This window comes from Astatotilapia calliptera, chromosome 7 (genome assembly GCF_964374335.1).
Source record: "Astatotilapia calliptera chromosome 7, fAstCal68.1, whole genome shotgun sequence".
In the NCBI taxonomy this organism is placed as follows: Eukaryota; Metazoa; Chordata; class Actinopteri; order Cichliformes; family Cichlidae; genus Astatotilapia; species Astatotilapia calliptera.
The window spans coordinates 13444328-13472315 of NC_137428.1; the positions used below are offsets into that span (position 1 = coordinate 13444328).

Below are 27988 nucleotides of genomic sequence, written 5' to 3' on the forward strand. Positions count from 1 at the left end.
ACCCCCACTAGGTGATGAAGCTGATCAAAGGAGCCCAGAGGGATTGATCAAATGTGATGGCAGAGGCTGTATCAAGACTAATGTGATCTATTAGATGGTTTTTATATTGGTTAGAATTAAGATTATTTTTATTTTTTCAGTTAATGAGGACCGTTTTCTTGGCAATGCATAGGGCCGTAAAAACAATGTGGGCTGTGTTTATTTCTGTAGTGACCTCATCCAAGTTGCCCAGCAAGCACACTAAAGGGGAGGCGGGAATATTACATTTCAGACACTTTGATAAGTCTTCACATATCTCGCGCCAAAACATCTGAACTGGTGGACAGAACCAAAGAGCGTGGATATAATTTTCCAGTGTATTTGCTTGACAGTGTGAGCAGTTGTTGGAAGACGTATAGCCCATCTTGAACATCCTATGACCAGTATAGTGCACTCTATGTAATATTTTGTATTGTATTACTTGCACACTGGGATTTCTGATCCACTGAAAGGTTTTTAAGCATATCTGAGACATATTAGATTAAAAAATTGTACCACGTATTTCAGCTTCACTGGAATTAAATTTCTTTTTTACTATGGATTTCAATTTTTGATATTCCAAAAATCTTTTCTTGTCGATTCCATATTGTATAACTAGTCTGTCAAATGAAATAAAGTCTGTTCCTTCCAATATATGTTCCAAGTATTTAATTCCTTTATAACTCCAATATGGCAAGTTGATCATTGTTTTGTAATATGTCCGGATTGTTCCAGATAGGTGTACGTTTGCATGGGATTAATGAAGACTGTTATTTTTAGAAACTCCCACCATGCTGTCAGAGAAGAGCTGATGTTGATGCTTTTAAAGTATTCATGTCATTTGATGTTTGAGCTGATAAATGGTAGGTCTGAAATTTTTAGATTACATAGTGCCTGTTCTACAGCTATCCAGGGTTCATCTAAGAAGGTGTGTTTTAACCATCTAGAGATGAACTGAATCCTGTTGGCTAAAAAGTAGTGATTAAAGTTAGGCAGATCTAGTCCTCCTTTATCCTTGGTCCTTTGTAATGTTTTTAAGCTGATACGTGGGGGTTTATGTTTCCAAAGGAATTTAGAAATATACGAGTCTAGAGATCTGAACCAATCTTGTGATGGCTTACTTGGGATCATTGAAACTAAATAGTTTATTTTTGGCAAGACCATCATTTTTATAGCGGCGACCCTTCCCATGAGAGATATGGGTAAAGATTTCCATCTAGCCAGATCGCCTTCTACTGTCTTTAAAAGTGGGATGTGGTTTAATTTAGTTAATTCTGCAAGCTTAGGAGAGACACTGATACCTCCAGATATTTCCAGATTGCAGTCGGGTAGATGAAGAATTATGGAAGGAACAATTAATTGGAAGAACTGTAGATTTTGACCAGTTAATTGAATAATCTGAGACTCTTGAGAAAGAGTTTATCAATGCAATTACCCCAGAGAGATTGGTTTGTGAGTTTTGGAGAAAAATTAACACAGCACCCGCATAAAGGCTGATTTTATGTTCTACATTCTTACATTTTATTCCCTTAATTGTTGTAGCCTGTCTAATTGCTGCTGCTAGTGGCTCAATAAAAATTGCAAACAGTGAAGGGGAGAGTGGGCATCCCTGCCTGGTGCCCCTCAAGAGACAGAAGCTGGAGGATGTTTGGTCATTTGTTTTGACACAAGCTGTTGGGGAGTTATATAATATTTTTAACCAGCTTACGAAAGAGTTTCCAAAACCAAATTTGTGTAAAGTTGCAAATAGAAATTTCCAGTTAACTCTGTCAAACGCCTTTTCTGCATCAATAGACAATATTATGGTTTCAATATTTTTACTGCATGAGTAGTCCTATTAAATTAAGGAATCTACGTGTATTTGTTGATGAGTGCCGACCTTTTATGAAACCAGTTTGGTCAGGATGAATTAAAAAGGGGGCTATTTTCTCTAATCTCTTTGAGAGAGCTTTGCAGATTATTTTAAGGTCTACATTAATAAGGGATATTAGACGATAGCTTGCAGGAAATACAGGGTCTTTGCATGATTTTAGTAAGAGACTAATATTTGCAGAATTTATATTTGGTGGTAGTCTGCCATTTTCTTTGATTTCCTGCAACATTCTGTGAAAATTGGTGCCAGAATCGTCCAGAATTCTTTGTAAAATTCTGCTGGAAAGCCATCTGGACCTAGAGCCTTATTATTGGGCATACTTATCAGGGCTTCCTGGAGTTCACCTGGCATCAGTGGTGAATCCAGTGCCATTGCTTGGGTGTCTAATAATTTTGGAAGAGTTACATTGTCGAGAATTTGATCAATTTCGTTTTTAGATGAGTTTATTTGTTGGTGTATATAAAATTTCATAGAAATCCCTAAAAATTTTGTTTATTTTTATAAGGCCATATATTGTATTCCCAGATAAACCTTTAACAGCACATATGGTTGTTTTTTCTTTAGTGATTTTTAACTGGTTAGCTAGAAATTGTCCGGATTTGTTACAGTGTTCAGAATTTTGCAGGAAGTCTTTGTACTAAGAATTTAGTCTTTTTTATTAATAATTTCATTTAATTCTAGTTTTGTGTATTTTGTTCAATGTTTCTTGATCTTGGTGTGATACATAGGCTTTTTCTAAGGATTTGATGTTTTTTTTCTAGTTCCTGAACATTTTTGTTTTCTTCTTTCTCCTTATGTGATGAGAAAGAAATTATTTTTCTTCTCATCACAGCTTTCCCTGCTTCCCAGAGGACAGATGCTGATATTCCAGGAATGTCATTATAGCCTAAATATAGAGTCCATTCTTTTTTAAAGTATATGATAAACTCTTCATCTTTGAGTAGTGATGTATTAAATCTCCAGTTTTTACTTGACGTAGTATTCTTCTTGTGTATTAGTGTTAAAGATACAGGAGCATGATCGCTGAGAGCTATAGGGTGAATCTCAGTGTCTGAGATGTTACTCAGCAGTGAGCTGCTGACTAGGAGATAATCCAGACGGGAGTAGGAGTGATCAACATGCGAGAAAAAAAGTATATTCCTTACTGTTGGGGTGAAGGGAGCGTCAAGCATCGCAAAGACCAAAGTTGCTCATATACTGTTTGATTATATTTGTGGACTGCCAATTGTGCTGAGTTCCTGCTGTGTTGAGCCTATCCATTTCTTCATTTAGCCCCAGGTTGAGGTCGCCCTCAAGAACAATTGTGCATTCTAGGTGTTCGGAGAGTGTACTAAAAAAATTTGTGGAAGAATGAGGGGTCATCAACATTTGGACCATATATACTTGCAATACATAGCTTTTGGTTAAGTATAGATAGTTTAACGATTATGAATCTGCCCTCTGGATCTATAACTATGTCGAATATTGTGAAATTAATATTTTTATGTATTAAAATTGCTACTCCTCTTTGTCTAGAATTATAAGAGGCTGAAAACAGATTAGGAAACTCAGGTGTTTTAAGTTCATTCAAACCTGTCACAGGCCTATGAGTCTCTTGTAATAACAGATTTGTGACAGATTTGTACTTAACGCAATGGAAACTCTAGGCTCCTCACCACATGTGCTAAATAAAGAGGCAATTTTAAAGCAAGGCTTTGAATGGCTACTTGCAGCAAATAAAAGGAGACTTCAATTAAATAATAATAATTTTAAAAAAAGCTTTTAACATAAGGTTGGTCATCTGTGCATTTACATTAAACATCGATGAGATGATACAGACAGAATGCTGAGTTGTCGTCTCAGAAATCAGAAATAGTGGCTATGACACTCACTGGTCCTTGGCCTCCTTCCTTCCGCTTAGCCTAGTCTCAGGGTACTGGATTTGGGGTGAAGCCCTCCATGCACGAATTACACGAATCACTAGTGACTACTAGTAAATGGTAGTTATGTCAGGAACTCCGATTTACTATCCATTATCTATATTTACAATCTACATTTTGTGTTATAACTCTGCCAAATGATACATGCATGAAGCATATATATATTAACGTCAAAGTTTATGTTGGCTTTTGGCCCACAGCAGCAAACACTAACTATTATTTAAGACTATGATCATGTTTAATATAAGCATTCATCATTGAATGGAGAAAGGTTTCAGACGCCTTTTTCATTTTGTACAATTCTAAATTGGTGAACTTGCCAGTTTAGTCTAACAAAATGAAAAAAACAACCCTGAAATCTTTGCAATACATCTTATTTAACCATTTATAAGATGTCTTGATCATACACCATAGCAATTGTGACATCACCTTATTGTTAATGCCTGTTTTCCAAACTTCAATGCTAATCATCTTTTTTTAACCTGACTTGATGAGAGAGGTGGATTCCATATGGTAGAAACTTGTAAATGACAAGTTAGCCCTGCCCTAAACCTTGCTTTATCATCCTTTTTGACTCTAATGGGAACCAGAATTTACAAAATAAACAGTAAAACTTTAAACCAGCAACTTAGATCATAAATTGATCAAAAACGTTTGGTGATACAATCCAACACCAGAAAGGCTGTTTTCTGATAGACTTTATTCTACTGGACAGTTTTTTAATCAGTTACTCCCTGTAGGCCATTTCAGGTGTTTATGTTCTGGACTGGCTTACCCTTTTCAGGTCAACAATTTCCATCTTATCTTAAAGTCTATGTTCTTGATTGGCCAACTGAATTGATTAGATATGCAAAATCTATTGTATGGCAAGCTTAAAAAAGCAAAATAAAAGGGAATATCATCCCCACAAATAAACACACAAATGATTCATAAACAGAACTGATTTGCTTATTTTTTTTAAATTTATTAGATATTTTGTTATGTTCCATTGTCTAGACCTTCTGTCACAGCTTGGACGCTGCAGGAAAAAAGAACTAATTTTTATTACATTCACTACTAATTCCCCTGAATTTTGCCTTATCAGAAAAGAAAAGACTGAATACACTGTGAATCTTTGTCTTTCAAAACAAACAAAAAGAAAACAGAGGGAAAAAAAACAACAGTAGATTTTGCAGATGCTTTTTCATGATTACAATAAAGAAAACAGTATTTTTGACTCCGTCTGTTCCCTAAGCTTCTATCCCTCCCCTCACAGTCATACCTGGCATCACTGGTAATGCTACAAAAGGCGACTCCCGTCATCAAACTCAGGCTTTTCACTCCTCGTCATATAATTCAGAGGTCAAGCTGAATGGAGCTGGATTTTGGGAGAGGCCACTTCCTTCTTGTGTGATGCAATTCAAGAGTTTCTTAAAAGCATCAAGAGATCAAACCGAGAGAAAAAAAAACCTAAAGAAAAAAAAAAAAGAGCATGCAAATTAGCTGTTTTGTTAAACCTATTTGTCCTCGTACTGGTGATATAACAGGTCCATGTCATGTTTGTACAGGTGTGAAACATGTCAGTGCTCCCGGAGTTATTAACATCCTGTAAAATCTATCCCTTTATCTGTGTAGCTGTACATTCATAAGCATGGATGAGGTACAGTTCAAGACGTGAACAGTTTGCTCTGCTTTAGCAGCATGCTATCCACAAAGCTGTTATGTGCTCCACTGACATTCCAACTTCCTTAGAGTTACTTGTAGCAATACAGTATTAAATGATAAACCTGACAATGCTGATGAGCGCTTTATCTGTAAAATCGGGCCTTTTATAAAGTACACTTAAAGGCTCTCTTTTACCTGTTAAACAGAAACACACAGAGATAGGTTCTATCAAAACCTACAAATTCTGACACACACACACACACACACACACACACACACACACACACACAACTGATCAAAAGCCTTAACCAAACTACGTCATCATAAAAAACATCCTAAATATTTTACATTGAGCCTGACCTGATCTGTGTTAACTTCAATATATATATAAAAAAAACTCAGCCCGTGCTGTGATACACTGCTCTAACCTCAAGTCCATGCAGCCAGAAAAAAAAGTTTGTGACAGAGGGAAGTGATCAACACATTTTCTAGATGAGGCTCTGACTAGCTCACTGCAAGAGTCAAATTTGCAGTGCGACCTCATACTATACTACCTTCTTGTAGTTAGTTAACTTAGGTGAAAAGCTTTAGAAAAAAAAAAAAGTAATTGTGTGTGTGGGTGGACAAACAAAAAAACTAAGCTAATCCACATCTGTAACAAACATGGCAGATCTGCCTGGACCCATTTGTTCTGTCAGTAGAGTGGAAACAGTAGTTTGAGAAAGATATTAAAAAAAAAAAAAAAACTACCTTGATTCATGCACGCAGCAGTGCACAGACTCTCATCCTCATTTAAATCTAAAACAGAAAATTTAAAAAAAAACAAGAAGAAGCTTTTGGGGAGGTTTGACGGTCCTCCAGTTAAAGCCCTAGCCAAGGAGAAAGGCCATGCAGCGACAGCATGAGGCAAAGTTCAAGAGGCTGCTGGTGGTGTGAGAGCACTCAGAAGCCTTGATCTTATGCTGAATGTTAACCATCTCAGTCCCCAGACTGACAGTTTTAAGAGTGAAGGCAGTTAAAAACACAAACAAGCACACAGATGCGTACGCCAACACAGAGGTGTAAAGTACATACTCTCGTGGAGGGTACTGACTTGCCCTCTAAACAACACACACAACACGCACTGCAGTGGCTGTAGACATGCAGCGACAGTTTAAAAGTGAGGAGTTGCTGTTGTCCACATGCACTTGTGTCGAAGAAAGGGGTGGGCAAAAATAAATTACCCATCATGCATGAGCATCATCTTTGCTTTTAAACCATAAAAAAATAGGCATGGATCTGCCTGAGAATTCAAAATAAAGAAGAAAAAAAAAGGCCAGACATAGTGGGCCAGTGGAACAAGGGCAGAGAACCGAGAAAAACCTTTTACCAGGACAAGTATATCGACAATACTGAGGGGAGAGACGAGGTTTAAAGTAGAGACAGACAGTTATAATACAAGGAGAACGTGGTGAATTCAATTGTCTGATACCTGCTTCAATCATCTCATAGAAATTTGTGTGGGAACGTGTAGCTAAAAACATTCTAATGAATTTAAAAGGCTTGACTTTGTGAGTCACCATTTACACACCTGGATAAAAACAAAGCCCATTGGAATAATCAACTAACAATTACATATCAGGCAATTTACGATCTGTGCAAAGTTTTTTTTTCTTTTTATATGAATGCAAAACCTTTTTTTTTTGTTTTGTTCTTTTTTTGATTTTTTTTTTTTTTTCTTCTCTGAGTGAACAGGAGGCTTGTGACTGGGGGTAGGATCTGTACAGTACTGTTAACCAATCATTTCAAACCCCCCAATGAATCATGTGAGACAGGAAGCGAAGAGGCGACAATCAGGGCCATTTCCTCAGCGTGGTGGACATGTCTCTGATGACATCATCGTGACAGGGTTTGGTTGATTTGCCTCACTGCTCATGAGCAGCACTGGTGCCTCGAATCTGACCTGTTTTACGCAGCTGAATGAAAAAGAAAAGGCAGTAGTCAGCTTGTGTGTTGAATGTGTGGAAAAAGTCAAGTGATGCTTAAACTTTTTTTTAAACAACTTTTTTTTTTTTAAACACAGATAACATTAAAAATAAACATTTTGCCCCACTTTAGTTCACATATTTTAGTTCAATGTACACAAACTAGACCTAAATGAGAGGCAGAAAACTGACATATGGCTAAGCCAAACACAAAAGAATTCTCTTTGCCAAACTGTTGATGTTTTAAGTCTGTTAGTAAAGAGCAATGTGCATGCAGCCGACTTCCAAAAATCAAAGAAAAACAACAACAATAAGCATCACAAACACAAAACATGAGGAGGAAAAATGAAAGTGCCTGACGTGAAGGTGTGGGAGCTGAAAGAAAATCTTAAAATGTGAGCGAAAATGACAAACAGTAGCAGGCAGGAGGGGGAAAATGAAAATGATCACAATCCTATTCCTTATCTTATCATTGAAGGTTTTTACGTACAATGTTTAAAATGTATTGGTCATAGATATTGAGAAGAATCTCTGTCTTACATGAATTTGTTGCAAACCCTCTTTTACTTATAACTTTCACTTATTACCTTTCGTTACCCCCATTCACAGAGGTTCAAATTATATTGCATTACATTCAGAGACATAACTACTTGTATAGTAGGTGTGTCAATTTCAACAGAAATATGTGTTAAAAATACATCCCACCCACTAACACATTACAAAATATGCCAAATAATTAGATTAAAGTGTTTAAAATATGAATATTTGATTAAAAAAGATTAAATTCAATTCAATCTGAAAAACTGCCTAAGAGAGGACTGTAAATCTGTCTTTGTGGAGTTGGCTTGTGAACACTCTGCCATCATTACCACGCGGTTGCTGTTAAATTATTTCAGACCTAATTACACTCCCATTGGGTCTAAGTATTTGAGAGTTTTATTTTGAAGAAAAACTACAACCATTAAGCTAGCTAATATATGTAATTAGGCTGCTGTTATTAAGTGTCATAAAACATAAAATTACTGAATAGAAGAAAAACCCTCAAACATTATTAATATGTTTTGCCTTTTTTCAGCTGACAGCAGCCTACTTATATTCCATAATTACAACATGCTCTTTCTCTGCGAGGGACATATCCATCTACCTGATATAGCTGGCTTTACCAGGTAGGTGGATATGTCCCTCAGAGGTACCTACTGCCCCTGGTAGTGCTGCTGAATATAATTAAGAATCCTCATCGACAGCCTTAACGCTCATTCTAGTTTTGATTGTCATGAATACAAAAAAATAATTAAGAACTGAAATCCACACATTTAAAGAAATAAAAATAAAAATAGGAAATAAAGGAGATAAAGGGATAAAAGGAGAGGAAGGTCAGAATGAAAAAAATGACACTGGGATATAAAGTGTAAGAGACAAGAGAACACTGGTTGGTTCCAGATATAGGTTAAAAACAGCAGGACGACAACAGCCTGAAGCCATGGAGTGGAGACTGATCCATGCAGTGTAACCATCACTCATGATGAAACTTACTCAGCCTGCCTCTAGTGTCAGACCTACAGCAACGGGGTTCTACTCATCTGTGGCACAGGTGCCTCGAACATCTCCTTTCTGACGCATCTAATGTGAAATTCAGGAGCAAAAGGGTTAAATCGCGAACACGAATCATGTTGTGTCTTCTCCAACAGCCCGGTCAAATATTTCAAACCATTACCACAGATTTCCAAACATTTCTAAATATGGAGACAACTGTATGTAATTTCAACTTTAAACTACCCCGAGACAAGGACAGTTATTTCAGATTGGATTCTGTTTGAGTTAATTACCTCCTCAAGCTCTTTTTGAGTCTCCTCTTCCATCCGCCTGATGTCCTCCATGGTCAAACCCACCCATTTGTCAATCCAACAGAACAACTGGCGGTGGAAGTTGGTGAAAATACGCTTTTCTTGCTGTGGAAAACAGACAGACATTTAAATGGAAAAAAAAAAGAAAAAAAAAGAATACCATAAAGGTTGTACAGCAGCTGAAATAAAGACAGATTTTCCAAAATACAGAAGTGCTTTAGTGACCAACAGCAAGAAAGATTTGTTTCCTTCATGTCTTTATGTCACATTCATCACACTTGTGTAAAACACAAGCCACACTCAACTGTAGCATGCAAAAACAGGACATAAATTGAAAAGCTTATCATGATAATAAAAACACTAAAAAAGTTAAATGTTTTTTTTTTAAAAAGAAAGAAAGAAAGAAAAAGAAAGTAGTGTACCTCAGTGACCTTAAAATACTTAAAGACTATATAAGACTTCTCCTTTATCTGATGAGAGAGGAGAGCATATGTTACCCTGTGGATGAAGTTTTCCACTTTGGTCTGCAGACCCCACCATTTGAACTTGACAGTGACCAGTTTGTATGCACACATGTAAGGACAATCTGCCTTCAGCTCACTCTGCAAAGAGCACACAGGAAAAGCATAAATAAAGACAGGATTAGGATTAAGAAACAAAGGACAAAAATGAGCAAGATTCTGTGTCCATGTCTGGTACCTTCCATTCAGGGCCTAAAGGTCCTCTGTCTGTTTTGGCTGAGTGAAAAAGCGCAGGGTCTTCTTCTGGCTTATAGTCCTGCAGGAGAGTCAAAGGAAAAGAAATCTTTAAATGTTGCAGAACATCAACTTGTCTGCTGCAGGAGCACAGAGAAGGCACGATTCTTTGAAGACTGCAGATACTACACAGACTAGAGCCCAACGATTTTTCGGACCAATGTGATATTTGGCGATTAAAAATCTGATATCCCTGAAATTACTTCTTTACCCTCTACCAAACGTTGCTAGCTGGTTGTTCTGTTTGTGGTGTCCCAAATGTGTGGTCAACAAAGAAGATGCAGAGTCCCATCTAGTGGATAAACTATGGAATATCAACACTGAGTATTAAAGGGTGCTGTTCCTGTCTCTTTTTTACATTTTTAATTTTCATTTCTTGGTCATAAATCCAGACACAAATATATCAGTTAAACTGCCAATATAGGCCGCTATATCACCCTGCCAATATATCAACACTGACAAAGAGCAACAATCTCTCTCTCTCTGTTACATGCCCTAAATCTTGCTGTCTCAGTCACACTGAATCCAGCCTACCCTTTCAGCAGAGTTCAGGATGGCCTGTAACACTGAAGAAGAGCAAGAACGTATCTCTGTTACATGCCCTAAATCCTGAGCTCAAGGTTTACTGTGCTGTTTTAATCCATTAGCTTTGTTGGGAAAGTGTGGCGAATAGCTGGAGCAGATGGACATTTAGATTAAGCCTTGACCTCCACACTGATCCACTTAAGTCATTACTTTACAGGAGTCAGTATAAGAAACACTGGGACAATCGAGACCCACCTCAATGACAATGCCTTAATACCACCTTTAAAATTTTCAACCAGAAGTACAATGATTTATGTTCTAACTGATGGCCCAATGGATTACTGAGCTGCTCCAAAAGACAGATTTATAGTTTATTTAATAACACAAACTATAAGGGCATTCCTTTCAAGTCAGACGGTGACAAAATGTTAAATTGACAGAAGCAAAAGACATAGATCATAGTCACACAAAAGACAAATGAATAGATTATGCAGGGAGAAAATAATAAAACCATCTGCTGGGATACTGTGATAGCAGAATTAGGAATTTTAACAGGAACATTTTAAGCTGGACATACACTGCGATTTTTTCAGTCGCGTTATTCAGCTTCTACTCAAACTGCACGATTGACTCGCAGGGGTTAGACAGACACTGTGCGTCCATAACATGGAGGTTATAACAGAAAATCTGTCGCTCGCTCTCCCTTTTTCTCCCTCTGTCTTTCACGCACACAGACATGCACACCGCCACCATCAACTTTGCTAAATTGCTAATGAAAAACATTGATCAGGCAGCTGTGATTGAGCAGCAATGTCCATCCACGGTCGTTGTGGTCATGATAATTTTGTGAGGCCACGCTGACAGTGTTAAAAGTAACCTAGTCAGTTTTGCAGATTAACAATGGCTAACACTGAGCAGTGCTGGTTTTCTAACACTGGAATATTTCTAACATTTTGAGTTATTTTCCAGTGTTAGAAAATCAGCACTGCTCAGTGTTAGCCATTGTTAATCTGCAAAACTGACTAGGTTACTTTTAAACATATAACACTGTCAAAAGTGTTAATTTAACACTCAACAGTGTTGTATTTAACACTCAGAGGTGTGGACCCATATAGACACTCTCTAGTGTTAATTTAACACTGGAGATTTTGCTGTGTACAAAGCTCTGTGTAGCTTTGAACATAATTTGACTCTTCTCCTGCACAAAATGAATCAAGCGAGCACAATTTACTCCAAATCAGTTACTCCAAATGTTATCAGATAACAGATGACAGAGCGAAAACAAGATATTTTGGTACTTATTCTTTCAGTTGTTTTCAGTGCTAATGACAGAGGTTAGTATGTATGCAGGAATGAATATAAAACCATAGCTTGACTGTGTTTTTGCACTTTTGGACATATAAACTTGTCTTTAATGTGTGATTTTATTCAATAAAATTCAAGTTATTTATAAAGTGCCAATTCACAACAGTGGTTGCCTCCAGGTGTTCAAACTGTAAAGCACTTTCTCAAATGTTATTACTATTGTTATTATTCAAGTTTATGAAAATATAATGGCAAAATGCAACAATCCTGTAAGTAGGGCTGGGCCATATTATACTGTTCATGGTAATACCGGTATAATGTTAGGCAATGATAAGAAAATGAAATATCGCGATAGAATATGGATAAAACACGTATGCGCAGAGCCTTTGTTTTCATACACACATGGAGGAAAAAGCATGATGGCGACGGAGAATGAGAAGGGCAAAAGCAAATCGTTGAATGAAACAGATGAAACAGAATTGGTTTGTAAAAATGGTGCAACTTTGGTTTTTGTCCGGCGCTCAAAAATCTGTTTAAAAAATGTTTTAGTGCGACTTTGGTAAGCTGTGACGCTGCACCGCTTGATGGATTGTCGGAGCATTACGGCTACCATAGTGAGGAGCCTCGCGGAGTGATACGAACTGTACTTCAACATAATATTATCGTATTGTGTGTGTATAACTAAATTGTGTGAGTAAAGTTAGACTTATCTGACTGTTTTTTACTGCAGTTTCATGTTCCAAACCACCTCTTTTTGTGGAGTTGTAAAGTATTTTGTCTTGCATCAATTATATCGTCAAGTTATATCGTTATCGCAAATTTTCAAATATATATCTCGTGATAAACTTTTTTGGTCATATTGCCTTGCCCTACCTGTAAGTAAGGAAATCCTGCACAAAGTCATTTATCTGGTGAGCTGATCATCACAACACAGAGCATGTGATAATCAAATTAATGTTATCATGGTGATCCAGCCAGGTAAAAAGAGAACCACCTTTGTGACACTAAAAAGTTTGGTACCTGGCAAACCAACTAATCTATCTTCATAGTACAGCCCTCAGGTAATATAGTCCTGTTTGTGCTCTTGGTGATCCTTACATTTGATTTTGTTGTAGACATAGACAGGCTAAAGAACTTATTTTTGTAGTGAAGTGAAACTGAGTATTGATGGACACCTAATGGACCTACTCTCCTGTGATGGGTCCCTTTCAGATATCCTTTGAAAGCAATCAGCATTCAAACTATGCAGAGTCTATCACTCTGTTGCCTTCTCTCGAAGGTCCATACACGAAAGCATCTCATAGCCCCTGTGTAGGTTAAATTCCCACAGTCCTACTTTCTGTGGAGGTGGAGAGCACATGGACAATAATGTGGAAAAAAAAACAGCCTTAAGGCTGAAAACAAATTAATTCAAAGCTTTGTAAATTAGATATGGACTGGTACTGCTTTTATACTCAAAGACTTGTAAGAACACTCAAAGAGCTTTTTACAAGTCTCATTCACCCAATCACACACACATCCATATAAGTGATTTTTATTCTTTAGTCAAGCACTCTTCTAACATGTACAAACAGTCGCACTAAAATGGATACATACAGGCAAACTCTGAATTCAGCATTTTGCCCAAAGATACTTTGACATGCAGACTAGAGTAGCCAGGTATCAAGCCCCTAACCTTCTGACCCACTCAAACTCCTGAGGCACAGCTGCTTTACCTGCATAAGCAACTGTAAATACATAATTTTCTAGTTAAAAAAACAAAACAAAACAAAAAAACCCCATAAAGCCCTCACTTTTTTTTTTAAGAAATGTGTTCCAGCAAAAATATTGTCCCGTATTCAGGTCTATTAAACTTTTTTTTTAACTTCTTAATGTGTGGCTTATAGGAGATCTTCATTAAACATCATCCATAATCAAGACTCACCCCTGGGGCCACTTCTTCTTTGTTTGCAATATCTATGGGTACGACTTCGACAGTCCTCCACGTCTGCTCATCCAGTTCATGGACCTGCATAAAGAAAACAAAGTGGAAACATTTCAGTGCAAAACAGGGAGAAAAAGAGGCATTTGTTTTTCATTCAAATTTGTTGAGTCCAAATCAAATCACATGCAAATTCAAAACTGCCGTGTAAACTCTAACTTGGACCCTTCTATCATGCAAGTGTATGACAGAAAGATTTATCAACATAAGGCTGGCCAGCCTGTGTTTTGTGGCTTTTAAATAGGAGCCTGTATCTCAACATAGGGACATAAAAATCATGGACATTTCTCAGGTGTCTAAACATTTACTTCAACCCGCACTATCCAGCATTTCTCAATATTATATAGATTTTCCTTCCCCCTCTCATTTGACAGAATTTCAATGCACTTCTGGGATACCCCCAGCATTCCTTTTCACTTACATTTTCTACTGTTCCCATGTCAGGTTTGTGCCAGGTCTCGATCTTAATCATGAAGTCATCCTTCATGTACTCATTCTGAAAAGTAGGAGACAAATAACATTCTTTATTTGTTGAAGTGAAGCAATGACAAGCTGTCACTCAGAAGTCAGGCAGGTCCCCTACACTGACAGTTACAGCTGATCTTGGCTGGTACCAACAACACTATGAATGGAAGGTTGTGAGACGTAAAACCTGCAGCTAAATCCAATTAACCAATCAGACTAAAGCAACACTGGTGATGCTATACCACTCAGCTCTGGTCTATTTTTAATATTAGTAACGCTAGTTAACTTGCCAGTAATGTAAAGCAATAGTGGGCTCTGAACTTCAAACATCAAAAGGACAGAGAAGCAAATATCAAGGAACAGAGAGTGGATCAAATATTTGTGGCATATGCTGATGAGCATTTGTTGCATACATAAAGTAATATCTGTTTACTTTATGCAAATGCAAACTGGCCTTATAAAAATTAAACAAATATGTCAATGAAAATTGTAGATTAAGTTTTATGTTAAAGGATTTGAAGCAGGTAGTGGAAGATGTCACATCAAACTCAACTTTGTGGAAGTTTCCTGGCATAAAAATGAGCTGTGATCATCTAACTTGGTGTTAGACCCCTCCTGTCCTAGAGGACATGGAATGGCTAATGGGTGGATTTTCTGGTGGGACTAGGCCTTTAACAACAACAAAAAAACCTCCAAAAAGAGGTAATGAGTAACTCACCGTCACAACTGCAGAGTAAAAAGGAAAAGAGAAAAAAAAAAGAGCATCAGTATCAAATAATTAACAAAAAACTGTACATTTTTAGTATTATTTGAAATGCATTTATAAAATGCCTATTTCTGTAGTGGCTAAGTGCACTATCAAAACTATTAAATAATAACAAGTCTAAGTTTCTTCTGTGCAAACAATTTATTTGCCAAGTATTTTGTAGTAAATAATAGAGGAATACGAGGCTCTTGTTCTATGGATCTCTCAAATTTCCCTGTCTCGGACTGCAGCTGGTAGTCCTTCTTCCTCAGCCTCGATGAGTTGGTCATAGCAGTGCATGAATCAGCCTTCCACCTGCTGCAAGTTCTGGTTAGAGTGATTCTCCCACTTGCAGTGGATCTCTGAATCAAAAGGTCTACTGTTGTCAGCTGCAGTCCAGGATGGTGAAATACTGGGGAAAACATCTGAATCATACAGAGGACTTCCACAATTGCAGCCTGGCTGGCAAGCCAGCTGGTAGGGAAACATGAGACAGGAAGGGCTGTGGGTAACTGGTCACTAGCATCTACTAGTGAATCAATTGCATATTTCCTCACTGACAAATTACTTGCCATAATTTTATCATTAATGCAATTCAAATAACACAAGCACACTTCTGCGTGTACTTACTAGTGCGACAGTATGGGTAGGCATTCCAAGCCTTTTCGTGAAAAACTAATGCTCCTTCTGGTGCAATCATCTTCACGTAACCCGGGACTTTACTGTTATGAAAGAGAAAATTAGACAATACTTATACTTTCCAACTTGTGTCTTTCAAAGGCCATAAAACATTGTAACAGGGAGCCGACTGCGCTCTTTAAAACTAATAATAACTCTGTTTGTAAATGGCTATTATCTGAAATATTTAATCAATTCTCATGCTGTACATGTCTAGAGCTCTTACCCAAACCCATTTCCCGTAATCACATAATCACAAAGACCATACAATATACATACGGTGGACAAAATAAGTTTAAACATCTGACATAAAGCCTGAAACTTTATGCACATTTTATCTATTTTCAGTTGAGGGACTAGACTTTTCATTTAAACTAAGGGAAAAAAAACCAGTCCCCTAAATGCATCACTTGCAGCGCGAAAGTAATTAACACATATACATCTAGTCTTAGACTATTAAAGTGATAAAAAATTGTAACTTTTTGACCAGCTCTCACGTTCCCTTTCAGTCGATTCACTTGGTACAACACATAAGTATTGGATATCACACCCTCGCGTGTCCTGGCTGAAGAAACTTTTATTCACACCTTTAAGGCAGATGACGTGTGATGACACACGCACGGCCCCGCCTGCACATATAGCCGCTTTCATCACAGTCATCCCTCAGTTCTTACGCTCTTCACCTCGCTGAGAACACCTCTGCTGAGTTGGTCTAGCTAGCTGCTGCTAGTTAGCGCCGTTGTCTGCCGACTTGAACTTAGCTTAACTGCCCCTGTTGGTGTTAGCCTCCAGTGCGCAGTTGGTGTGTAGGCTGCCCGCAGAGCGCTAATTTCGAGTTTTTCCTGTACAGCGTTTGGCTTTGCGGTTTGGAATAGACTCCTAACCGAAGCGAGCAAAGCAGAAATCTTCTGTTCACCCCTGTCCTCAGGGGTGTGGTTTCTCTTTGCACAAAAGTGACCAGCACGATGCCTGCCCTGTCTGCCTGGCGATCGTCAACGCTAGGAGACCGTTGATGGAGCCCAAAGCCTGTGGGTTTTGTCGACGCTCGACCCCGGAAAGACAGGTGACGTTTGTGGAAAATGTGCTGGGAGGGACGGCTGTCGCACGGCATGACCTTTTCCTTTTCGAGTCTGGAGCCCTGGCTTCATCAGAGTCCGAAGACGAGGATTATCCGGTCGATGTCCCCGCAATTAGCTGGGCTGACCACATGGAATACGGTGATGGGTTAGCTGATGATGAGCTGGAACCATGCAGGAAGACGATGACGTGCTGGACATCGGCCTGGACATCGATGGTTTGTCAGAGGATGAGCAGGAGTGTTCACTGTTGTCCCAATATGCCGCCGCTGCTGCGCCGGTCGGGAACGATGACACTTCTCTTTTTTTCCCCTGTTTCGCCGTGCTTCTGAAAAGCTGCAATTGGACTGGCCCTCTCCTCCGACAGCTCAGAAGCCGTTCAATTGGCAGGCTTTTTCCTCCCTCCGGAGCCCGCAACGACCAAAACCCGCCTTCCCATGTTCCCATACTTTGTCTGCCAGCTAACGGCATCATGGGACAAACCTCTGTCTACCTGCGTGTGATGACAGGTAGACAGAGGTTTGTCCCACTGTGCCCGGCTATGGACAGTGCATGGAGGGCGACGGCACCAAGGAGACTGGCTTAGCTAACCCACCCCTTATGGAGCCATCACCATGCTCCAGACGTACCAGGTGATGTGCCTGGTTCCTGGTGACAGCACCGCTGGCACCTCTTCTTAACAAGGTCAGAGTTGCCATGGATTACACCCTCTGCACTGTGCAGTGCTTTCCCTGGGCAGACGGATGGCATCGACAGTAGTGGCGCAGAGGCACCTGTGGCTGACCCTCTCTGACGTCCCGGATAGGGACAGAGCTGTATATCTGGACGCACCAGTGTCTGCGGCTAGGTTATTCGGACATTCACTTGAAGCCATTCAGGCTAGACTCGACTGAAGCAGACAGAAGCTCTGCGCAACATCATCATTAGGCGAAGTCCAAGCCCGCAGCTAGCTCTCACAGGCCCACCGCTCCTCTGCCCACTGGCAAGAGACCGGCGCCCACTGCTGTAGTGGGTGTGCCGCCAGCGGGGGCACATCCTCCAGCCCGAGCTCCACGCCAGTTGGCCTAGAACAAAGGCCCACCCTCGGACCCCCGGCAGGACCTGACGCCCAGGAGGAAGAAGCCTCAGCCCTCCTAGTTGTGGTTTCGAGGGGTCTAGGGGCAGGAAGACGCTGCTCTTACCCCTCTGTTGCCGCCCAAGAGGTGCCACTTAAGTTCTGTTCAGGTTGTCAGCCCCAGAAGGCGCTGCACTTTCCTAACACTGTCTCCCAAGCACAACGCCCTGCACACAAAATGCCTCAAGTTGTAAATGTTCAGGTGACCACATCAAGTGTTCCACCTGTTTTTCATTGTTGTGCCCCAGGAAAGGTGCCTCCAACAAAATGGATGAATGTACATGTTCCCATATTACAATCAATAAAGAGTGTTGTTTATTCTCAAACAATCACAAATGCTCAGCCTGCAGGCAGAACGAGCCAGGTCAGCCAGCTGGCTGCTCACTTGCCTCAGTGGTGGGCTTGCGCCCCTCTCAGTGAGTGCTGCGAACCGTTGCCATGGGTTACCGGTTGTAGTTCAGGGTCAAGCCGCCTCTTTTCCGGAGAGTTGTAAACACGACTGTCGGCACCGAAGCGGCCATGATACTTAGAGGAAATAAAGTTGTATTGCAGAAAAGAGCAAGACGAGTGGTCCCTACTTTAGAGACAGACAAAGGTTGGTACAGCCGTTATTTTGTTGTTCCGAAAAAAGGGGGAGGGCTTTGGCCCATCCTCAACCTGCGAGTCTTGAACACGTATCTACGAACGTACAAGTTCAAGATGCTAACACTCAGACAGCTCTTGAGTGCAGTTGGCCCAGGAAATTGGTTTGCAAGAATCGATCTAACAGATGCTTATTTTCATGTAGCTATACACCCGAAACACAGGCAGTTTCTGGGGTTTGCATTCAAGGGCGTAGCCCTACAAATACCTGGTGCTGTCGTTCGGGCTGTCACTCGTTCCTCGCACCTTTGCGAAATGTGCCGAGGCAGTGCTAGTGCCCCTCAAAGAGACAGGCATCCGCATCTTAGCCTACCTAGACGACTGGGCTCTCGTAGCTTGCTCCAGAGAGCAGGCAGAGACACAGCTGTCGCTGGTTCTGTCACACATTCAGACACTGGGGTTCTCTGTGAACTTTCAAAAGAGCTCGCTTATCCCAAGTCAGCAGATTTCTTTCCTTGGTTTGGAAATATGCTTGCTTTCCAGCCACGCATATTTGTCGGAGCACAAACTGGCCGCGTTTCATCGCTGCCTCGCTCAGTTTCAGCTTGGACGCAGACTCCGTTTCCAGATATTACATTTGTTGGGCATGATGGCATCTATGATCGCCGTAGTGCCACTTGGACTGTTAAAGATGAGAGCGTTTCAACGCTGGACTCTCTCTCACCGCCTGTGTGCATCATGTCTCCTCCTAACTGCGTCTTGCATGCTAGCGCTCTGTCCTTGGAGGGAGCCCGGGCTGCTGCATCAGGGCTCTCGGATTGGGAGGGTGTTGTTTCGCAAGGTGGTATCCACAGATGCTTCCCTAAGAGGGTGGGGAGCGCTGTACGAGGGTTGCATCAGTGAGAGGGATCTGGTCGACAGCCCAGTGCGAGCTGCACATCAACCACTTAGAGCTGTTAGCAGTGTTCTTAGCTCTCAAACATTTTCGTCCAGTCCTGGAGGGCCAGCATGTCTTAGTCAGGATGGACAATTCAACAGTGGTATCCTACATAAACAGGCAGGGGGGTACACGCTCTCTTCCCCTGTTGACGCTATCTCGCTCTCTGCTGTTATGGTGCAGTGTTCATTTTCTGTCTCTAAGAGCCACCCATGTTCCGGGCCACCGGAACCTTGGGCCGGACCTTCTCACGGGGGGGGGGGGGGGGGGGGGGGGGGGTGGTGTCCTCTGGTGAGAGAATGGAGGTTACACCCTTTAATAGTGGCTCAGATTTGGGATCTATTTGGTAAGGCTCAAGTAGATCTTTTTGCCTCCAGGGTAAATACTCCCTGGCCCCTGTTCTTCTCCATAATGGACCATGATGCACCCTTGGGCATGGACACACTAGCGCACCAATAGCCACACGTGCTCCTGTATGCATTTCCCCCAGTGGAAATGATATCTCCAGTTCTAGAGAGAGTGCATCAGCAGTCTCTCTCTCTGTTGTAGTGGCCCCTTGGTGGACCACAAGGTCGTGGTATGCAGAGATAATCAGCCTGCTAGCAGCGAGTCCTTGGCAGCTTCCTCTCTGCAGGGACCTCCTCTCTCAGGCGGGAGGAGAAGTGGTTCATCTGCGCCAGGATCTGTGGCGTCTTCGTGCTTACCTGCTGAGAGGTTAAACTTGATTGCCAAGGGTTTGCCGCCTAGTGTGATAGCGACAATTCAGAACACTAGCGCCTCATCTACTAGAGGCTTGTATGCTTACAAATGGCGAGCCTTCGAGCAATGGTGCCAGGTCCGCCATACTCTCCCATTTCAGTGCTCTATTGTGGATGTTTTGATATTTCTGCAGGAGCTGCTGGATAAGGGCCTTTCATTTTCGACAATTAAGGTTTATTTAGCAGCTATATTTACTTGTCATATTGGCTTTGACGGGGTGACACCAGGTGTACATCCGCTTGCCATACATTTTCTGAAAGGAGTTCGCTGGCTGAGACCCGTGCTTAAGTCCAGTGTCCCTGCTTGGGACTTGTCTTTGGTGCTGGAGGCCCTTTGAAGCCCCACGTTTGAACCCATTGAGTCTGTGGATGTGAAATTTCTTTCATATAAGACTGCATTACTTCTCGCTTTGGATTCGGCCAAGCGAGTGGGTGACCTTCATGCACTGTCTGTGCATCCCTCCTGCACACAGTTCTCTCCTGATGGCCACATGGTCGTATTGCGTCCAAATGCTGCCTATTTTCCCAAGATCATGCCTGCATCTTATAGCTCAATGGAGTTGATGAAACCAGGAACAGACAAGAACTTTGCATATACAGAGCCTGTCAATCAAACAAATCATCCTTATTGAGTGTTTAAGTAATTAGGTCAGACTAATTGTCTCTTATAGAGGACCCTATAATTTCCCCTTCATTCCTCTACGAAAGAAAATTAATTTCAAAGCCTTGCCTTTTTAGATGATATATTTTATGTGTGTACTGTCCCTTCTCTCCATCCTTCTCATAGGGTTCATTCTTCAGCACTTCAATGCCTTCTCCTCCTCCTGTCTCATTTTTGCTGGCCTCAGCCACAGAGTACAGTTGCCCTACTTGATACTGCAAGAAATGGGAACACAAAGAAGACAGAGTGGAAATCAGCTTTGACTACAGTGAAAAATCCTTAGATTAACTGGAAGGATTGCGAAAGGCTTTGCGGGCCCTTGAAGCCTGTGAAGGCACATAAGTGCAAAGATGGAGTATCACTAACAGCAACTAGAACCAACATAGGAAGTAATTGTCTGTATTAATGTACATTAAAAAAGCAATGTTGGGCTGCACGTTCGTTTACAAGAGTCTAGCCACATTTTAAACAGCATTTCAGTTACTTAGTTGTTCACTTAAAGGTTTTAAACACATTTTTACAAGCCCATCAATAACATCTTTATATTTGTACATTTTATCTTTAAAAAACAAAAACAAAAAAACTTTGTCCCTTTATTTGGACTTGTATGCCTAATGAAGTCCACCATCCTGATATTAATGGTTATTTGACACAATGTGCTTCACAATACGAGCAGTAACAAACTAATAAAAAAGACCCAAACAGACTCATATAGAAAATCCTTCACTGTGTTGAGAAAAAAACAACACAACAAAACAATTATTTCTTGTAGAATCCCAATAATAACCTCCATTAGAAGTGAAAGTTATTAAAGACTAAACAGAAGTCTAGTTTTGAGATTACACACACACAAAAAAAAAAAAGAGCATAAAAGCATCATTGCTGTTAAGTCAACAGCCAGAATGCAGTTCAAAAGGTTGAGTCTACACCCCAGTGTAACTCTGATCTCTGCAACACACAGCCTGTCCCAATAACATCAGTAGTCTCTAACAAAGGCTTTTTGTCTTAATATGAGGTTCAGACTAAAGCCAGCGTGGATGAACATTTTCTGTGTAAGACAAACACAATACTCCCTCTATTTTATCAAAATATAACAATAGCACAGTGAATTTAAATAATATGCCCATATATATTTTAAGAGAACATGTAGGCAATAATACTCACCTCTTCCACAGAGACTGGCAACACTACACGGCTGTAAGGAGGATATGACAGGAAAAGAAGAGAGAAACAAATAGGTTAAAGACATAAAAGATATGAATAAAATATGAATAAAATTCCATTTTTAAAATAGAACCAAGCTGATCAAATGTTAAGGATTAAACACTCTTTTGGATGGTTGTAAGGAGACAGATGCCACTGCCTAGAAACTTTTATGAAATGGTTCAACATTCCTAAAATTTTGCTTCTTTAAAAACATTTTTTTGCTATAAATGTTTACCAGTCTGAATGTTAACACGTCAGTGAGTAACTGAGTATAGTATATGGCTGTAGCTGAACTCCAATTACTAAGTAGCAATAGTTTCCTGATAAAATTATGAGCAAGCACTTGATAACAGTGTGAAGGAGGAACGTTGTTTCGAAGAAACAGGTCATCTGCTGCCAGAACCTCCGAGGTGAGGGGAAACAGATGCACCTAGCAGATGCAGCTATGGTCCGAATTTCAAAATCCTACGTTCACATATACAAGATTTTCAGAAAACGTGACAGAGAACTCTCAGTGACCTTAAGGTCGAGGTCACTGAGATTTTAACTTGTACAATATTTTTAGTAGATACACCTAGGGCTGTGCTATATGACCAAAATCTCATATCTCGATATAAGAATTCTATCGTCCCGATAACGATATAAATCACAAAAATGTAACATTTTCTGTAAATTCTGTGACTCTCGGGCAGCTCGACTTGCGGGAAGTGTTTCCAGCTGCGCGTCATGTAGCTGGAGTCGAGTGTTTTAACAGATGCATGAAACTATACATTTTTAGACATAAGTTGTAACGGCCGCCGTTTTCTTTGTGAGTATTTATTACACAGCATGCTTCGGGGAAAAGCTTGTTCTAACGTTTGACTCTAAGGTTTATTTTTTAGCACATGGCGTCTTTTTTTTTTTACTTCTCATCCGTAAATAATCTGCTCTTTCCCGTGATTCAGTTTATTTTGAAAAGTCTCAACAGGATCTTGAGCTTTATTGTGAAAGGTTTATGTGGAACATAAACAAGCGGACACGCGATGGTGTTACCGTCGTTGTTGCTAACCACAACGCATAAAAACAGGTGCTTGTCCGTCCGTAGTGTGGTAATATTAAATATAAGAGAAAGAGAGAACTTTAAGAAATTAATATAGCCACTAGAGTGACCATCAAAACGATGAAAAAAATATTGCCGTAAATAGTTTATTTTGCGACACCATGAAACAAACGATAGACGTTTTTATATCGTCATCCGATATATATCGTTATATCGAACAGCCCTAGATACACCTATAGTATCAATTTAAAACTCCTATGCCACTTTGTTCTCGAGTTATTGCATTCATAAACTTGGGTGTCTGTATTGACCGCCTGCCCAGCAGGTTGATGACAATAGATGTGGGTTAAAAGTGCAGCACAGAGAGACAATGATCAGGATAAAACACAAACTATTTCTCAAATCAAATCAAATCAAATCACTTTTATTGTCACATCTAATGACTCAAGTTGGCTTCAAGTTACAGGCTGTCACTTGATGAAATCTGTTGTAGTAGGCATTAAAAAAAAACATCTCATATTTAATGACTTTTTATATTGTTGTTGTTTTTTGGGGGGACTGGGGGTCATATGATTAATTTTGGGGTATGTGGGACCTAGAACCAATGAAAATGACATTTAACCCCATAGAAATTAATATCAAACAACAATGGCAGCATGCCAGGTTGCCTAGAAACTTGTACTAAAAAAAGAAACAAGAATTGGTTCCACAAGTTTGAATTTATTTTTGCATTTTCTCTAACCCACCCAGGATCAAAGAATACATACAGGCTCAAGTGCATACATACACCCACACCAATACTCGGTTAAATGTCCCTTAGCAAATTGGACCTTGGCCAAATGCTTTTGGTAGCCATCAACAAGTTTCTGGCTGGATATCTGGCCACTCTCAGAAATGGTTTCATTTAAATTAGTTTGTTTCATCCAGCTTTTAGGCATAGTTCACAAGTTAGGCATGAGGTTGGAGCTTGGACAGTCCATTCCAGAATCTTAATGAGCCATTTCTAAACAACTGCACATCAGTTTAACCTTCCTGTCGTGTTTGGGTCAACTGTACATGAGTATAAATTATTCAGATGTGTAACCACTTTCCCAAGTGGTTCAATAAATCAAAACTTGTGATCAAATATTCAGCCAATTTCATGCTAGATGCTTGTTAACGCCTACCAAAAACATCTTTCAAGGTGCAGTTGGCTAAGGGACATTTAATAAAATATTGAATGCATTAGTAAAAATCCAAAATAATTTCAAACTTCTGCAACCAGTTCCTGTTTTTTAAAGCCAATAAAAGATACATTCTGTACAATCATTTCATCTTAGCTAAAGAAGAGTTGTAAGAAATCATTAAACCCCCCAAATTACCATCAGATATTGTGTATCTATTAAGCTGTAATCCCCACTAAAATTGAAACTTAAATAGTTACCTTTTAAAAACTAGATTTGACAAACCTAATGTTTCAAGACAATTTAGTAGTAGTAGTTCTAGTGTTAACCTTAAACGTATTAAAATAAGAGCTACTAGACCTGAAATATTATATGCATATTGCAGCTTAATTACAAAATGAAGAAAACCACCAAACAGACAGTAACGAATTCTTTCTTGCTTAGATCTTCATGTCCTCATTAATAAAAAATACTCCTAGACTGGCAGAGTTAGCACCCCACCCTTTACCTAAACATCTACTGATTAATCAAGTGTGTGTTCTCTTGTGTACTCAATGTCTACTGTATATAAACACTACTGTGTGCTACACAATATTATACTTCAGAATATCTACATAATTTGCATAATGCATGCAATTTTCAAAGGTACAAAAAGTTGTGTCACTGGCAATCATTAAAGGTGACTTATTTGCTCATTTTCACCTAGTTTTTGTCAGTACATCAATAATCAATACATTACAACATATATTTAAATCTTCAGCATTTAGTGTCAAAGAACAATCATAACCCCAAACTGTATTTACATTGACTAATACTCACTATGTGTAAAAAATAATGGCAGCGAAAAGGTCTACACCAGCGGTGTCGAACTTCAGGCCTCGAGGTTTTAGATAGCACCCTGGGTCAACACACCTGAATCAAATGATTAGTTCATTACCAGGCCTCAGGAGAACTTCAAAACATGTTGAGGAGGTAATTTAGCAATTTAAATCAGCTGTGTTGGATCAAGGACACATCTAAAACCTGCAGGACACCGGCCCTCGAGGTCTGGAGTTCAACACCTGTGGTCTACACTGAAAATGACCTTCTTGGGTTAAAAAGGCCAAAGGCCAAACTGGCTTGTGAAGACATACTTGAATTTCAGACATCACAGACAAATGCAGTACAAGTACTCTGGTGCTCAGACACAACCTTTATTAAAGTTTGAATTATAAGCAGCTTTATTTGTTTCTCTTGCTACAACAAATAACAGTGTAAATTTATAGCTAAAATAATGAGTAAATGAATTGATTAGTTATAGAATGAATTAGTAATAGTCAGTTAAATATTCATGTAGAATCCCTTAAAATGTCAGGATTCTTAAATGTAATAATATGACTAAAAAAAATCAATTTCTACAGTGGTCCTACAGTGATACAACAGGCATCTTTTCATCCTAAGTGGAAATTCATTCTACCATTTTTTCCCACAGTCTGAAAGCTCTGTATTCATATGCACATGCACATCCCTTAACTATCGCTTTGAAATTTCAGCAAATTGTATTTGCTGATCATCTATATATTTCAGCTGCTTCTCCAGTGCAACTGTCTGGCAATGTAGCTGCAGAAGGTAGTCCTTGCTCTGCTAACGAATAGAGGGCCTAACCAGATTCTTGAGCAAAGGAAGAACTGCTACATGTGCCGTTAAATCCAACATTGCACATTTTTCACAAAGTCAATTGAAATAACTGCACCAAAGCTGCTTTATAAATAGTATTATTTAGTACCGAAAATCGGTTGTACTAAGAAAGTAATTATGCCTGACATAAAAACATCATAATTAATGCTCATGTTCAACGTATACAATCACACACGTGGCAGTGGGCTAAACCAGCCCAGTGTAACATATCAAAATGTAAGGTCAGCCTTACAGCATTAATATTAGTCATCTGTGACTCAATTCTATCAAGTCTAACATCAAAAGTACCACACATTTACCAGTGGCAGTGGCTTACAGTTATTTTTTGCATCACACCAATTTTGCATGGGCTAAATGTTCAGTGTCATGAAAGGCTGAAAGACATTAAAGCTGTAAGGTTGTTTTGTTTTGTTTTAAACTAAAAATCTTAAATTATTTAAAATTGCATTATCCAGCAACAAAAAGAAAAGAAGATACATACTACAATCAGTTCAGAATTTTATAATACGTGATTAACCAGTAACAACACAAGCTTATGTTTAGGAATTTTTTTAATATATTGAGATATAAGCCATTAATGAAAGATTAATTTCAGTAACCAGTATATTTGTTTCTCCCTCCGTGAGACTACGTTAGTTGCTTTTAACCAACAATTTTTATAGATATTAATAGTCCTGGCTCTGATACTGAAGTACTGTATGGAATCGAAACCATTCTGTGCTATCCCCTAACAACAGGTAGCCTCCCGTTATATGTAGGCTACACAGGTTAGCCACGCAGTGAATGCTAGATTTAATAAGAAAGAATGAAAACGTCCACTGCATAGTTTCAATCCACCCGATTGATGGGCAGAAATATTAAGAGTAACTGTTTTAACAATTACGCATCATTAATATAGTGTTCGTGTTAGCTGCCCAGTTTTAGAGGGTTAACTTTATACCACTAGCGCAACAAACTAACAGCAAAGTAGTTAGTCCTTCCATAACCCCATGCTAGCTTGTAGGCTATAGCTGACGTATGGTACGGGGGAGTACAGACAATAAACCCTGCATAACTATTTCCTAACAATAAGCTCTCTTCTGCTTTAACAATGAGTTGTACTAGCAGCTGATTGTGGACTTTTAAATAAACTCGGTTGTCAGAGAATTGCCATGCTAGCCGCTACAGCTAACTTAGCCAGCTAGCATAAATGGTAAATCCGACCGAAGGACCCTTAATCTCTCACTCACGGGACCAAAGCTTAACGTAACGGCATTTCAGAGATATAACACGCTGCTACATGGCTAGCTGCAGTCACGTTGGCAATACAGCAAACCGTCAAAGTAGTACTAACTCGCTGAATGTGCAAAAGGCTTATGTGTGAGCGGTGCAGCCTTTTTATGTAACTCGTTTTCATTAAGAAGCTAATTATCCCCTCTGCATCTACAACTCAGAAGCTAACTGTAGCTTGTACTAGCAACGCCTTAAAAAGACCGGTGGGTCCCGTTATCCACGTCCTGATCCAACCTGCTCAGAAGCTGGCTTTTTACAGACTACAGGAGCGTAAAATACAGCGAACGACAACGCTAAATGAAACACACATGCGTACTTCTCAATAATCAAATGTGGGACCGATCTGAATACCCCACTAAACGCACTAAAAAAAACATTTTTTAAAAACATTTTCACACTCACTATTCCTTGATGAGCACCATCTTCGTCACACGGGCTGCGGCTGCGCAGTGGTAATCGACACCCGATCAACAAGTCAGTTCCGCCCTCCGGGAAAAATCTGATTGGCTGAAACATCCACACCATTGTTCATGTAATACTGTACCTCTGTATTCCATTGAACACTATGTTAATGTATTTGTCATATACTACTATGATATGTTCAGTGATATTTATTATGGCGAAATATACATAAATACAACTCACTATTTGCCATGTTTTTGGAATAAAAAACTAACAGCAGAAACAAGTATAGTAATTAACAAACCACTGTTTGCTCTCAGGGTACTTAGTGGACAATTTGTTTTCCGTGATCTAAACTTTAAAACTTAATTTTGGTAGGTTTATA

General features: G+C 39.6%; 1 protein-coding gene across 2 annotated transcripts; it reads right to left on the reverse strand.

Annotated features, from left to right (window-relative positions):
- Positions 1-4750: 4750 nt before the first annotated feature.
- Positions 4751-27718, reverse strand: pitpnb (phosphatidylinositol transfer protein, beta). 2 transcript variants are annotated; one of them, XM_026173044.2, is made up of 12 exons: positions 27604-27718; positions 22009-22039; positions 20914-21059; positions 15669-15760; positions 15012-15019; positions 14250-14324; positions 13772-13855; positions 9962-10039; positions 9760-9864; positions 9245-9367; positions 8952-9038; positions 4751-7409 (listed from the first exon to the last, which is right to left on the reverse strand). In XM_026173044.2, the coding sequence occupies exons 1-11, from the start codon at positions 27621-27623 to the stop codon at positions 8991-8993; spliced, it is 810 nt and encodes a 269-aa protein (XP_026028829.1). In that variant the 5' UTR covers positions 27624-27718; the 3' UTR covers positions 4751-7409; positions 8952-8990. The 2 variants fall into 2 exon arrangements, with proteins under 2 accessions (XP_026028829.1, XP_026028830.1); XM_026173045.2 differs by lacking the exon at positions 8952-9038.
- Between the last annotated feature and the right edge of the window lie 270 nt (positions 27719-27988).